This window comes from Salvelinus fontinalis, chromosome 38, assembly GCF_029448725.1.
Source record: "Salvelinus fontinalis isolate EN_2023a chromosome 38, ASM2944872v1, whole genome shotgun sequence".
Classification (NCBI taxonomy): domain Eukaryota; kingdom Metazoa; phylum Chordata; class Actinopteri; order Salmoniformes; family Salmonidae; genus Salvelinus; species Salvelinus fontinalis.
The window spans coordinates 9,680,293-9,692,907 of NC_074702.1; the positions used below are offsets into that span (position 1 = coordinate 9,680,293).

General features: G+C 46.4%; 1 protein-coding gene across 1 annotated transcript; it reads right to left on the bottom strand.

Annotated features, from left to right (window-relative positions):
- Positions 1–288: 288 nt before the first annotated feature.
- Positions 289–8,506, bottom strand: LOC129838176 (complement C1r-A subcomponent-like). Its single transcript, XM_055904954.1, has 13 exons — positions 8,223–8,506; positions 7,546–7,759; positions 7,247–7,430; positions 6,406–6,546; positions 6,078–6,283; positions 4,870–5,017; positions 4,503–4,621; positions 4,019–4,097; positions 3,732–3,866; positions 1,906–1,980; positions 1,603–1,808; positions 1,138–1,355; positions 289–765 (listed from the first exon to the last, which is right to left on the bottom strand). Exons 1-13 carry the CDS (start codon positions 8,246–8,248, stop codon positions 393–395), a joined length of 2,124 nt encoding a protein of 707 aa, XP_055760929.1. The 5' UTR covers positions 8,249–8,506; the 3' UTR covers positions 289–392.
- Between the last annotated feature and the right edge of the window lie 4,109 nt (positions 8,507–12,615).

Below are 12,615 nucleotides of genomic sequence, written 5' to 3' on the forward strand. Positions count from 1 at the left end.
GATAGCAGCACACAAGTAGACTACAAATGCATGCTGGGCCGGGCATGCCCTGAGCTGGTGAAGTGAGTGCTACCAACGCTTCAGCTTTTGGGAATCTCGGTCCCTGCCTCAGTCAAATTGGGCACGCTCCGCTCCAGCTCTGCTTCACTCACATACTATGGTACATAAGCACAAAATAGTCAACCCAAGTCGAAGCTCTTTTCTTTTGTATTACCTTTCATCTCACACACAAACACACATACAGGCACGCACATACACACACTCACACAAATGTACATGAGAAAAGCAGAGATGAAACGTTTGGGCTTTATTTGGATTCATAAATCATGACTTGAATTGAAAATACTTTTGTATTTCTGTTCTCTTTCCCTCGTTATCTTCGCCTATATATTTTACTTATTGTCCTCCATGGTTTTGTTAATCCAGCTAATGTATTTAGCCACACGGGTGTACACTCCATATCTACCAGTCTGCCCACAACCCACACCCCAACTGACAATACCTGCAGCCCAAAACCGTTTAGTACTACCATCCCTCAAGACGTACGCCCCTCCACTGTCCCCCATACAGGAGTCCTTGCCCCCCTCAGGTACTCCGGCACAGAACATGTTGTCTGTCAGAACAGGGATCGTCTCTGTTGGCATTGCTGATTTTGTTCTGTTGACAGAGCCTTGGCACGCATCCCCGTCCACTACTGGTAGAAGTATGTACCTGAGATCGTTGGCAATGACATCATCTTCTTTGATGCCAAAGCCTGACACCATACTGATAAGGGATAGAGGTCAGGAAAGAGGTCAAGGAGTTACTCAGAAAACTATTGCCTTACATTCATTAGCTGACCAAAGAACATTGATGAACTGTGGACTGATAAGGACTCGTTGTGCAGTTAGGCTACTTTAGATTTTACAATTCAATTCAACGATGCCAAAAAAAAGTCATGAAAATTGTAGGTTGCACTCCTGGCGCATTGACTACTTCCATGATAATAATGAACACATTATGAAATGTGGGTCTATCTATCCCTTCAAAATGCACTTCCTCTTTGTGTTCGTATTGATGTCTTTAATAATATAAATGTTCATATTGATGTTCAGCTTTCTCAATTTTAATAAAGAACAGGACAAGTCTGGCTCTCACCCAATCTGGCCACTTTTGTATGCAGCGTTCTCTGGTGGCAGACACAATGGCATGATGGCAGCGTGGAATGTGAGTGGTTGTTGGAGTTTTATCAGGGCGATGTCATGATTGTAGCTTGCTTTGTCTGGGTTTTTGTATTCAGGGTGGGGGTGGAGAGAGGCGACACCAAGAGGAGTGAGCTTTGCTAGTTTTTCTGCATCATTGTCTCCCAAAAAAACCTTGAAAACAAAACATAATTCAACTTCAGAATAGATCTTCAACTTCTTCAAATCTGACATCACTGAAGGACTTCTGCAGACGTAATTTGAACGTTAGCCTGTGGTGGCTTTACCAAAGTACTGAAGACTTCTCTTTGCCTGTTGTTACTCCAGATATTTAAGTGGACTATACCTTTAAAACATAAGCAGGAAATACTTTTGTTCTCCAGTGTCCAATGAATTGATGGGTGTGTCACAGTCTACCTACCCGAAGTTTCTCCTTTAGCACAAGTTTGCCCTGATGCACCAGGTTATGAGCTGCAGTCATGATCCAGCGGTCCCCGATCACCATGGCCCCTGCTCTGCCTCCGTCCACACTGAGCATCACCTGCCAGGGGATGGTTTTGTCTGGGGCTTTGTCTCCCCCCATGATCCTCTGAAAGCCTGAGATGGACTCTGTGGGCTGACCACAGACTGGTGGTGGGGGGTAAAGTAGTGACGAGGGTAACACAAATAGATACAGGATGGTATTTGAGGGATATGGTAAAGAAAATGGTACTTAAGGAGTTACCTGGGATACATGAGGGAATGACAGGGGTGTCAAGGTTGTCTCTCCATGTTCTATCTGCTGCACAAGTGTAGCTCACTGAAGGACAGACAGACAGACAGACAGACAGACAGACAGACAGACAGACAGACAGACAGACAGACAGACAGACAGACAGACAGACAGACAGACAGAGACAGACAGAAATTTAAAAAATATACACTGCTCAAAAAAATAAAGGGAACACTTAAACAACACAATGTAACTCCAAGTCAATCACACTTCTGTGAAATCAAACTGTCCACTTCGGAAGCAAAACCGATTGACAATAAATTTCACATGCTGTTGTGCAAATGGAATAGACAAAAGGTGGAAATTATAGGCAATTAGCAAGACACCCCCAAAACAGGAGTGATTCTGCAGGTGGTGACCACAGACCACTTCTCAGTTCCTATGCTTCCTGGCTGATGTTTTGGTCACTTTTGAATGCTGGCGGTGCTCTCACTCTAGTGGTAGCATGAGACGGAATCTACAACCCACACAAGTGGCTCAGGTAGTGCAGTTCATCCAGGATGGCACATCAATGCGAACTGTGGCAAAAAGGTTTGCTGTGTCTGTCAGCGTAGTGTCCAGAGCATGCAGGCGCTACCAGGAGACAGGCCAGTACATCAGGAGACGTGGAGGAGGCCGTAAGAGGGCAACAACCCAGCAGCAGGACCGGTACCTCCGCCTTAGTGCAAGGAGGTGCACTGCCAGAGCCCTGCAAAATGACCTCCAGCAGGCCACAAATGTGCATGTGTCTGCTCAAACGGTCAGAAACAGACTCCATGAGGGTTGTATGAGGGCCCGACGTCCACAGGTGGGGGTTGTGCTTACAGCCCAACACCGTGCAGGACGTTTAGCATTTGCCAGAGAACACCAAGATTGGCAAATTCGCCACTGGCGCCCTGTGCTCTTCACAGATGAAAGCAGGTTCACACTGAGTACATGAGCACATGTGACAGACGTGACAGAGTCTGGAGACACCGTGGAGAACGTTCTGCTGCCTGCAACATCCTCCAGCATGACCGGTTTGGCGATGGGTCAGTCATGGTGTGGGGTGGCATTTCTTTGTGGGGCCGCACAGCCCTCCATGTGCTCGCCAGAGGTAGCCTGACTGCCATTGGGTACCGAGATGAGATCCTCAGACCCCTTGTGAGACCATATGCTGACACATGCACATTTGTGGCCTGCTGGAGGTCATTTTGCAGGGCTCTGGCAGTGCACCTCCTTGCACTAAGGTGGAGGTACCGGTCCTGCTGCTGGGTTGTTGCCCTCCTACGGCCTCCTCCACGTTTCCTGATGTACTGGCCTGTCTCCTGGTAGCGCCTGCATGCTCTGGACACTACGCTGACAGACACAGCAAACCTTTTTGCCACAGTTCGCATTGATGTGCCATCCTGGATGAACTGCACTACCTGAGCCACTTGTGTGGGTTGTAGACTCCGTCTCATGCTACCACTAAAGTGAGAGCACCGCCAGCATTCAAAGTGACCAAAACATCAGCCAGGAAGCATAGGAACTGAGAAGTGGTCTGTGGTCACCACCTGCAGAATCACTCCTGTTTTGGGGGGTGTCTTGCTAATTGCCTATAATTTCCACCTTTTGTCTATTCCATTTGCACAACAGCATGTGAAATTTATTGTCAATCAGTGTTGCTTCCTAAGTGGACAGTTTGATTTCACAGAAGTGTGATTGACTTGGAGTTACATTGTGTTGTTTAAGTGTTCCCTTTATTTTTTTGAGCAGTGTATATTATTGTTTAGTGAGCAAATGTGTGTGACTGATGAAGGATAGTTAAAACATCTCACCAGTTGCTCCTCCAAGGAGTGAGTAGAAAGGTTCATTGCAGTGGTACTGAATGACGGAGAGATGCTGGTTCTGAGAGCCAGATATGAACCTTAGGCCTCCATTCAACAATGCTTTAGGTTCCCCACAGTCAATTACTGCACAGGAGAGAGGGAGAGAGAGAAAGAGAGAAAGAGAGAAAGAGAGAGACAGAGAGACAGAAACCAAAATACATCTGTGTTTAATATGGAACTTGACTCATTAGGTTGTAATCATAGAAATAGAATCCATTTCTATGGTTGTGACTCACTGTGGCACTCAGGGAGGGAGAGGTGCCACTGTCCATTCTTTTGACACATGGAGGCATAGCTCTTGATCTCTCTGCCATCCTGAGAGAGAGAGAGAGAGAGAGAGAGAGAGAGAGAGAGAGAGAGAGAGAGAGAGAGAGGGAGAGAGAGAGAGAGAGAGAGAGAGAGAGAGAGAGAGAGAGAGAGAGAGAGAGAGAGAGAGAGAGAGAGATAGAGATAGAGATAGAGATAGAGAGAGAGAGAAAGAAAGAGAAAGAGAAAGAGAAAGAGAAAGAGAAAGAGAAAGAGAAATAGGAAGAGAGAAGAGAGAAGAGAGGAGAGAGGAGAGAGGAGAGAGAAGCAATACTTCACAGGGGATATTTCCAGGAAAAGAGCCCTTGTAGAAAATGAAATACTGTGAATATAAACAAGAGAAAGAGAAAGAAGGAAGTATGAGGTAGGAGAGAATGATAAGAGGCAGGGTAAAAAGGGATTGTTTAATCTCACCATCATTAGTTTGAAGCCAGGGTCACAGCGGACTTGGATGTAGTCTCTGTAATAGTACTGGGGAAAGTTTGGGGTGACTCTTCCATTGGTGATAGAACTGGGTGAAGCACACTGCACCCCTATGAACAACAACACACATATCAGGATTTCAGACCAGGGCTTTTTTAGTTAGGCTTCAACTTTGACCTGTTTGACCTCTCTGCTTTACTTCCAGGAGGTTTTAACTTCTCACCTTTTTGCCCTTCACCAGTTTGCATCTGCTCTTCCCTTCATACTCTCCCTTGCTCTGTCTTTCTCCCTCTCCGCTTTCATCATTTCCCTCTACCTCTGTTCTCCCTCTCTATGCATTTCCCCCTCCCTCTCTCACTCTGAGTAGTGTAGTGCAGGCTCCAGCCCTGGCTCAGACCAGCCCAGTCAGTGTGGTAGTCTAGCTGGACAGTGTAAGAGTTAGTGGCCATTAGTCCAGGACTCTTCACTCCACACAGCTTCTGGGGTTCCTTGTCGGGGATGGACACCTGGTGCGAGGCAGAGGAGAGATCAAACACTGTAACCAAACACAAAGCATGTTGTCCTGAACACACACACATGCATGAACACACACATGAACAAACACACACATTCAATACTTAATTCATGTACTCTATTCAGTGCTGAGGACATTAAACACATGTAGCCAGTGGTCAGGGCATGGTACAGTGTTAACAGTAACCAGTGGTCAGGGCATTGCACAGTGTTACCTGTAACCAGGGATCAGGGCATTGTACAGTGTTACCTGTAACCAGTGGTCAGGGCATTGTACAGTGTTACCTGTAACCATTGGTCAGGGCATTAAACAGTGTTACCTGTAACCAGTAGTCAGGGAATTGTACAGTGTTACCTGTAACCAGTGGTCAGGGCATTTTAGTGCTACCTGTAACCAGTAGTCAGGGCATTGTACAGTGTTACCTGTAACCGGTGGTCAGGGCATTATACAGTGTGACCTGTAGCCAGTAGTCAGGGAAGTGTACAGTGTTACCTGTAACCAGTGACCAGGGCATTGTACAGTGTGACCTGTAGCCAGTGGTCAGGGCATTGTACAGTGTGACCTGTAGCCAGTAGTCAGGGAATTGTACAGTGTTACCTGTAACCAGTGACCAGGGCATTGTACAGTGTGACCTGTAGCCAGTGGTCAGGGCAAGGTACAGTGTGACCTGTAGCCATTGGACAGGGCAGTGTTCAGTGTAACCTGTAGCCAGTGGTCAGGGCAGTGTTCAGTGTGACCTGTAGCCAGTGGTTAGGGCAGTGCTCAGTGTGACCTGTAGCCAGTGGTTAGGGCAGTGTTCAGTGTGACCTGTAGCCAGTGGTTAGGGCAGTGTTCAGTGTGACCTGTAGCCAGTGGTTAGGGCAGTGTTCAGTGTGACCTGTAGCCAGTGGTTAGGGCAGTGTTCAGTGTGACCTGTAGCCAGTGGTTAGGGCAGTGTTCAGTGTGACCTGTAGCCAGTGGTTAGGGCAGTGTTCAGTGTGACCTGTAGCCAGTGGTTAGGGCAGTGTTCAGTGTGACCTGTAGCCAGTGGTCAGGGCATTGTACAGTGTTACCTGTAACCAGTGGTAGAGGCAGCTGGGTCCATTCTGGGTGCCTATGTGCTCTATGTGGAAGCTGTCAGTGAAGTTGAGGGTGACGATGAACCCAGGCTCCACAGAGATGACATACTGACAGGCCAGGCCGTGGGGTGATGGGTCAGGGTACCCTGGGCTGGACAGAGTCCCCTCTGGTTCATCAAATATACCCCCACCACAGGACACTGGGGGAGAGAGAGATGTCCACACAAGATGTGTAGGACTACAATACACACACACACACACACGCACACACACACGCACATGCACACACACAGATAGATAGATAGAGAGTAGGTGTACTCACAGACACAGGTGCGCTGGTCAGGGCGGAGCTCGTAGCCATGGCGACAGGAGCACATGTAGGAGCCCAGGGTGTTGTGGCAGAGCTGGGAGCAGAGTGGACCAGAACCATCCTCAGGGTCTGGAGCTGAACACTCATCTATGTCTGGGAGAGGGATGGTGAGAGGGATGGAGAAGAGAGGTGGAGGGATGGAGAAGAGAGGTGGAGGGATGGAGAGAGGGATGGAGAAGAGAGGTGGAGGGATGGAGAGAGGGATGGAGAAGAGAGGTGGAGGGGTGGAGAGAGGGATGGAGAAGAGAGGTGGAGGGATGGAGAGAGGGATGGAGAAGAGAGATGGAGGGATGGAGAGAGGGATGGAGAAGAGAGATGGAGGGATGGAGAGAGGGATGGAGAAGAGAGATGGAGGGATGGAGAGAGGGATGGAGAAGAGAGATGGAGGGATGGAGAGAGGGATGGAGAAGAGAGATGGAGGGATGGAGAGAGGGATGGAGAAGAGAGATGGAGGGATGGAGAGAGGGATGAAGAAGAGAGGTGGAGGGATGGAGAGAGGGATGGAGAAGAGAGGTGGAGGGATGGAGAAGAGAGGTGGAGGGAAGGAGAGATGGAGAAGAGAGGTGGAGGGAAGGAGAGAGGGATGGAGAAGAGAGGTGGAGGGAAGGAGAGAGAGATGGAGAAGAGAGGTGAAGGGAAGGAGATAGGTGGGGGGTGTAGCTTAGCATCACATCGTGATGTCACCTTCCCTGAGACTTTCCTGGGGTTTGTGGTTTAACAGTGTTGTACGGTTGGCTTGGATTATGTATTAATGTTGTGAGCAGGGCATCTGATCCTCCAGTGGGGTTGCTACCTTTGGCCTGATAATGGGCAGAGAAGCCGAGGTGCTGGTGTGGCTCAGGGTTCGTGTCGTCTGTCTGAAGGACCAGGGTGAGCCTGTTGCCTGGAGACAAGAGTGGCCGGTTGCCTGGGTGATGTCCATCAGCAGAATTCTCCTGACCACAGAACTTTGCAAGGACCTTCTTGTCATATAAAACCTGGAATGACGAAGTGAAGAAGGTTCTTGGACATATTTCAATATCGGTAAGAAACATTTAATACATCCTACATTTTATAATAAGCTGTCAAAGTGTTGTTTTGAAGTCCCCTGACCGTGAGTGAGTCGTAGTAGCAGTCGGCTGACGGCTCGATGTCCAGATGAGTGAAGCTGAGCTGGAGCTGGTAGCCCTCAGGTACACTGAGGTCCCACTGTTGTGACAGGGCAGCAGGGTACGGCTGAGGGAACTGGGGGGACTGGACAACCCCATGTAGGGCTGGCAGGGACCGGGCCAACCGCCAACACTCACACACAGACACACACAGCAGCCTGGAGCAGAGCAACACAGGGAGAGAGGGCTGTGATGGGAGGTATAGGAGGAGTTGTGTGTCACAACGAGGTAAATACAGGCCCTTGAAAAATGTCTGTATGATGACTGATCAGAAAGAGAGCTGTTTTCTGATCTGTGACCAGGAAGCAGAAGAAAACAGAACCTAATGATGCTGTAGGAATCATATGTTCTTGTCATCCTTCAAGATGAAGGCTCAATAAAGGTTAAAACCACTGGCGATGCTGCGTAGTATAAACAAACAGGTTATACTTCATTTGAACTCTTTCTCACACGTGCTAGTCACATGACACAATGTAATAGTATGGAATAAATGGCATACACCTTCACGGCAGCTGGTCTGATTATGACAACTGACTTTACACACTCACTTAAGCAGTTGTTGTTTACGTTCACTTAGCTATAGCCAATGGGTTCAAGTACAGTGTAACCAAACAAACTCACCAGATGAACGGAGGGGTCCAGTCCATGTTGAAGGTCCTGGCTACAAATATTTCTGTTGTTATTGTTTTACTGTTGTGTGGCTATTGCTCACATGCATAGACTTGATTTCCCTGCGGTCTGTGTGTCCCAATAGAGACCTATGGTGAGGTATTATGCTAGACTACGAGTCTAAAAGTCATGTTAAAACCTGCTCTGTTTGACTTGGCTGAAATAGACGAATGAGAAGGGGGAACGCGAGAGAGGGAGAGAGAGAGTGAAAGAGACCGAGAGACAGAGGGAGAGAGACAGAGTATTGGTGGTGGTGGAGTTAAAAGACTACAATTGACCAGTTCTTAAAGGTAAAACCTTTTTTTACGTTAATGTCGAAAATGAAACCTATAAAAGACAGAATGCATATCTACCAGAGGTTGGAGGGGGGATGGGGCGCAGGGGAAAGGGGGGTAGAGGGGAGGAAGGGGCAGAAAAGAGGAGGAGAGAGAGAGAGAATGGGAGGAAAGTGTTGTGTGTTCAGTACTCTTCCCGTAAATTCTGTTTGAATAGTTTGTTTTGTTTACACATAGGGACAAACTCCATGCTGGCCTGGGTATGTCAGTTCAGGTCACATGATGCAGGGATGTACTGTAGTGCTGCTACGCTGTTGACCTTTTCATGAAGAACACACTGTACACTCAATACTATCCACTATGGCATTCAGATGATCTACCTTTTTTAAACTCCATCCCTGGTCATGTGTAGTTATGGGATATGACAGCCTACAGTGTGTTAGATAGATGAGACCCTGATGAAGGCAGCTTAGCTGTGGAAACGTTGGTATTTAGTGCATTCGTTGCATCGGAGCCTCGGAAATGTGTCCAGCTTTCCTTTTCTAAGACTACAGTGTGTTGTCATCATAAATGCAATATTGGTAATATATTGTGAGATTCATTTGAAAGTATGTCAAATAAATAGAGGTTCCATGTTTAATGGACACAAAAAGCGAGATGCTGAGAGAACAGATGTCATTGATTGCCACTACAACTTATATTGGTCTAGTTCTCCTTCATGGTCTTCTTGGTCAAGCGGATGTAGTTAGCCACGTGGGTATTTACCCCATATTGGCCAGGTCATACAAGAGAGAATAAAGTAGACGGCACACGTCAAACGTTTGATTTATGACCCTATGTCCGGATGACTTGTGCATGCCCATATTTGGGCATCCGGTCAGGACATCCCGTCGGGAAGTGATCACGTGCTTATGCCCATATATGGGCATCCTGTTCCTGTTCTCACGCCTTAGAGTGAGTGCGAAAATATGTATATAATGCCTTTGAAGTTGTCATGATGATTGATGTCTAGGGACCTCTTTGAACTGGGGGGGGGTGAACATTTCAAATAGTATGGCCCCCACCCCCTGTTTTATTGACCTTAGGGCTGTTGTCTATGAAACACGAATGTCCTGGGGTATTAGGGTTGGCAGACGCATTATAAATAAAGCTCAGAACAAGACATGCGGCCCCAGAACATTAACAAGATTTTAAAAATCAGCATGGATTTTGTGATCAGTGGCAAAGCAGTGATGACTGTAACAACGGAAGCAGGACCACGGTTGAAACGTAGAGAAAGGGCCAAGTATAAAGCCACAATATACGATGCGCCAAAAAAGCGGTTTCTAAGTGTGTATAGAACCCAAATACCGCCTGCAACTGCGCTGAAAGATCAAGTACTGATGTCTAATGGACATCAATGGGGGTATCGGTTTGATTACCTGGCCTGTAGAGTGAACCTCTATACGGTAGCCGAAGAAGAAGAATATACAGACCAGACTTTAGGAGTGGACTACGGGCTTGAAGATGGTCTTTCGCAAGGTTGTGTGTCCCGAACTGAGACTTATGACCAAGGGGTATAGCTTGTTCACGGGCTACAAGACATGTTGGGAAGGTGCCCCTGACTCCTCAGGAAGAATATTTCACTATAGAATATTTCAAGAATAAATACAAAGAAAGAATGGACTTCCATGTGGCTGCGTGGAGTTCTATATCAGTAACGAGAAAATCCTCAACGAAAACAACAGTGATGGTGGCCTGACTGGGGATTTTAGGTTGCGTATGCTTATTCCTTTTAAAAGTTGGGATCTAATGGAATTGAAAATGTTACAGTTGTTGGACGCTCTTTTTGTACATAGCCAACAGTGGCAGAGCATTGTTCATATACGGAAGTGCATAATATATACGAATCCTGAGGATTATGATTCAAAGGAGCCCCAAGAAGGTATATCCTCAGAAGGGACAGCCCCCGAAGAAAACTAAGTACGCGGCTGCGTTAACCACGCCCTGATACCCAAAGGACTGGTTCAACAATAAAAGGAGTGCCCTTAAAGCCTTCAGTTCTTCATTTCATCATACACCATGGATATTCATACAACATACCAGGACTCCGATACGACATGGGGGCCAGACCCTAAGGACTCTATGCCTCGCAGCCCGACATTCTACTCCCCCCTGGCAAGACCCACGACACCCCCTACATGTACACAGCCTGAGGATGTGTTTGATGGGGTGGTCAGTACTATTTTTGTGGACACCATCAAGGCCTCTGTAGCCACACTTTTAGACGTGGTGATTGGAGAATATATAAGAGAAAAATGCATCGGTTGTGAGATCAATCACCCCAGCCAGCGCCGTCATCTGTGTTTATACGAGCCCCCAATATACTACTTCTTCAACCATTTTGAGGAGCTGGTGAAAAGACTGTGGTCCTGCAGGTTTATACCATCGCTGGTCAGAGCCCCGGAGTCTATGGGTCTTGTGCCGTCTATTCCCAGAGTTTACGGGGTAACCGAGGCTTTCCTACATGAACTGAAGGAGGCAATCTACATCCACGAGAAACTCAAAGAAATCCGACAGACCCTGGTGGACGACAATAAATACCGGGAAGCTGTGGTGGCTGATGTGATGACTTTCTGGCTCAATAAACCCCAAGAGACCGAGTGACATTTTGTTATTTAGATGTAAAGCAATGGGTAACTATGTGTATACGATGTTAGAGAGAATAAATAAAAATTATTTTGAAAGAACTTACAAATGTTATGCATCAAATGATTGAAAATAAAGTGAGCAATGTATCGTTCTACACAACACACAATGCCTGGGTTAATGTAGAGCGTGTGCTGAAAATGGAACAAATCATGAATCATGTACAACATACGGGCGAGAGTCTGCAATGGACACAACTGGTATCCCGTCTTGTGGATGATTCTGAAGAACTAGAAACATCCCTGTCTAAGATTTTACTTTATTTGTTTATGTGCTTATATATCGGACGTGTGTGTTTTAAAAATTCAGCGAAACGAGCCTGTAAATCTAAACCAAATATACAGGGCGTTGCATGCTGTGATCGTTGAGAAAACGGGGACATGTTTATCCTGCAACGAATCCTGAATTGTCCGTATACGTAATACTTGAAGCATGCATAAAATAAAAAATCTAAAATGAAACTGAAATGTTGTCGTTATTTGAAAGTGGCTCATTAACTTTATTGTACCTCAGCGAGGCAAGAAGGATGGCTGAGCAGCTGTTGAAAAACATTTATTATAATCCCTCTAACCCTGGGACTTATGGGGGTAAAGAGCATTTCCAGAGAGCTATAGCCGAAGAAACAGGTAGCCTGTTAAGCGATGCTAAAGTGAATGAGTGGTTATCAGAGCAGGATGCATATACTCTACATAAACCTGTAAGAAAACTATTTCTAAGAAATATAGTTTTCTCTACTCATCCCTTGTCCCAATTTCAGGCGGATCTATGTGACATGCAGGCCCTTGCAGATAAAAATGATGGAAATTGCTACATGCTAATGGTTATAGATATTTTCTCTAAAATAGCATTTGTAAGGGGCTTAAAAAATATGAGCAGGGCAGAGGTGACCCGGGCCTTTGACTCTATCTTGAAGGAAGGAGTAGCCCCCAAGAAAGTGCAGACTGATGACGGAAAATAATTTTTTAATAATACTTTTCAGAAGCTCATGAAGAAGCATAATATCGTACATTTTGCTACAGGCTCGGATTTGAAAGCTTCAGTTGTTGAACGCTTTAACAGAACTCTGAAGGAGCGAATGTGGCAACATTTTACGGCTCACAACACGCATAGACATATCGATATACTTCAAGATTTAGTAAAGGGGTACAACAACAGCTACCATAAGAGTATACGTATGAAGCCCTCCCAGGTCTCTTCTGAAAACTCTTTTCAAGTCTTAAAAATTCTGTATGTGTCACGTTCCTGACCTATTTATGTTAGTTTTTGTGTGTTAGTTGGTCAGGACGTGAGGTTGGGTGGGCATTCTATGTTTTCTGTTTCTATGTTGGTTTTGGTTTGCCTGGTATGGCTCTTGATTAGAGGCAGGTGGTTTGCGTTTTCCT

Excerpts from the sequence above, each read along its gene's own strand:
- LOC129838176 (XM_055904954.1), bottom strand. The coding sequence starts at position 8,248 with ATGGACTGGACCCCTCCGTTCATCTG. Across the intron at positions 6,547-7,246 it reads TGCCCATTATCAGGCCAAAG|ACATAGATGAGTGTTCAGCT; the intron begins GTAGCAACCCCA and ends TCCCTCTCCCAG. Across the intron at positions 766-1,137 it reads TACAAAAGTGGCCAGATTGG|TATGGTGTCAGGCTTTGGCA; the intron begins GTGAGAGCCAGA and ends ATCCCTTATCAG.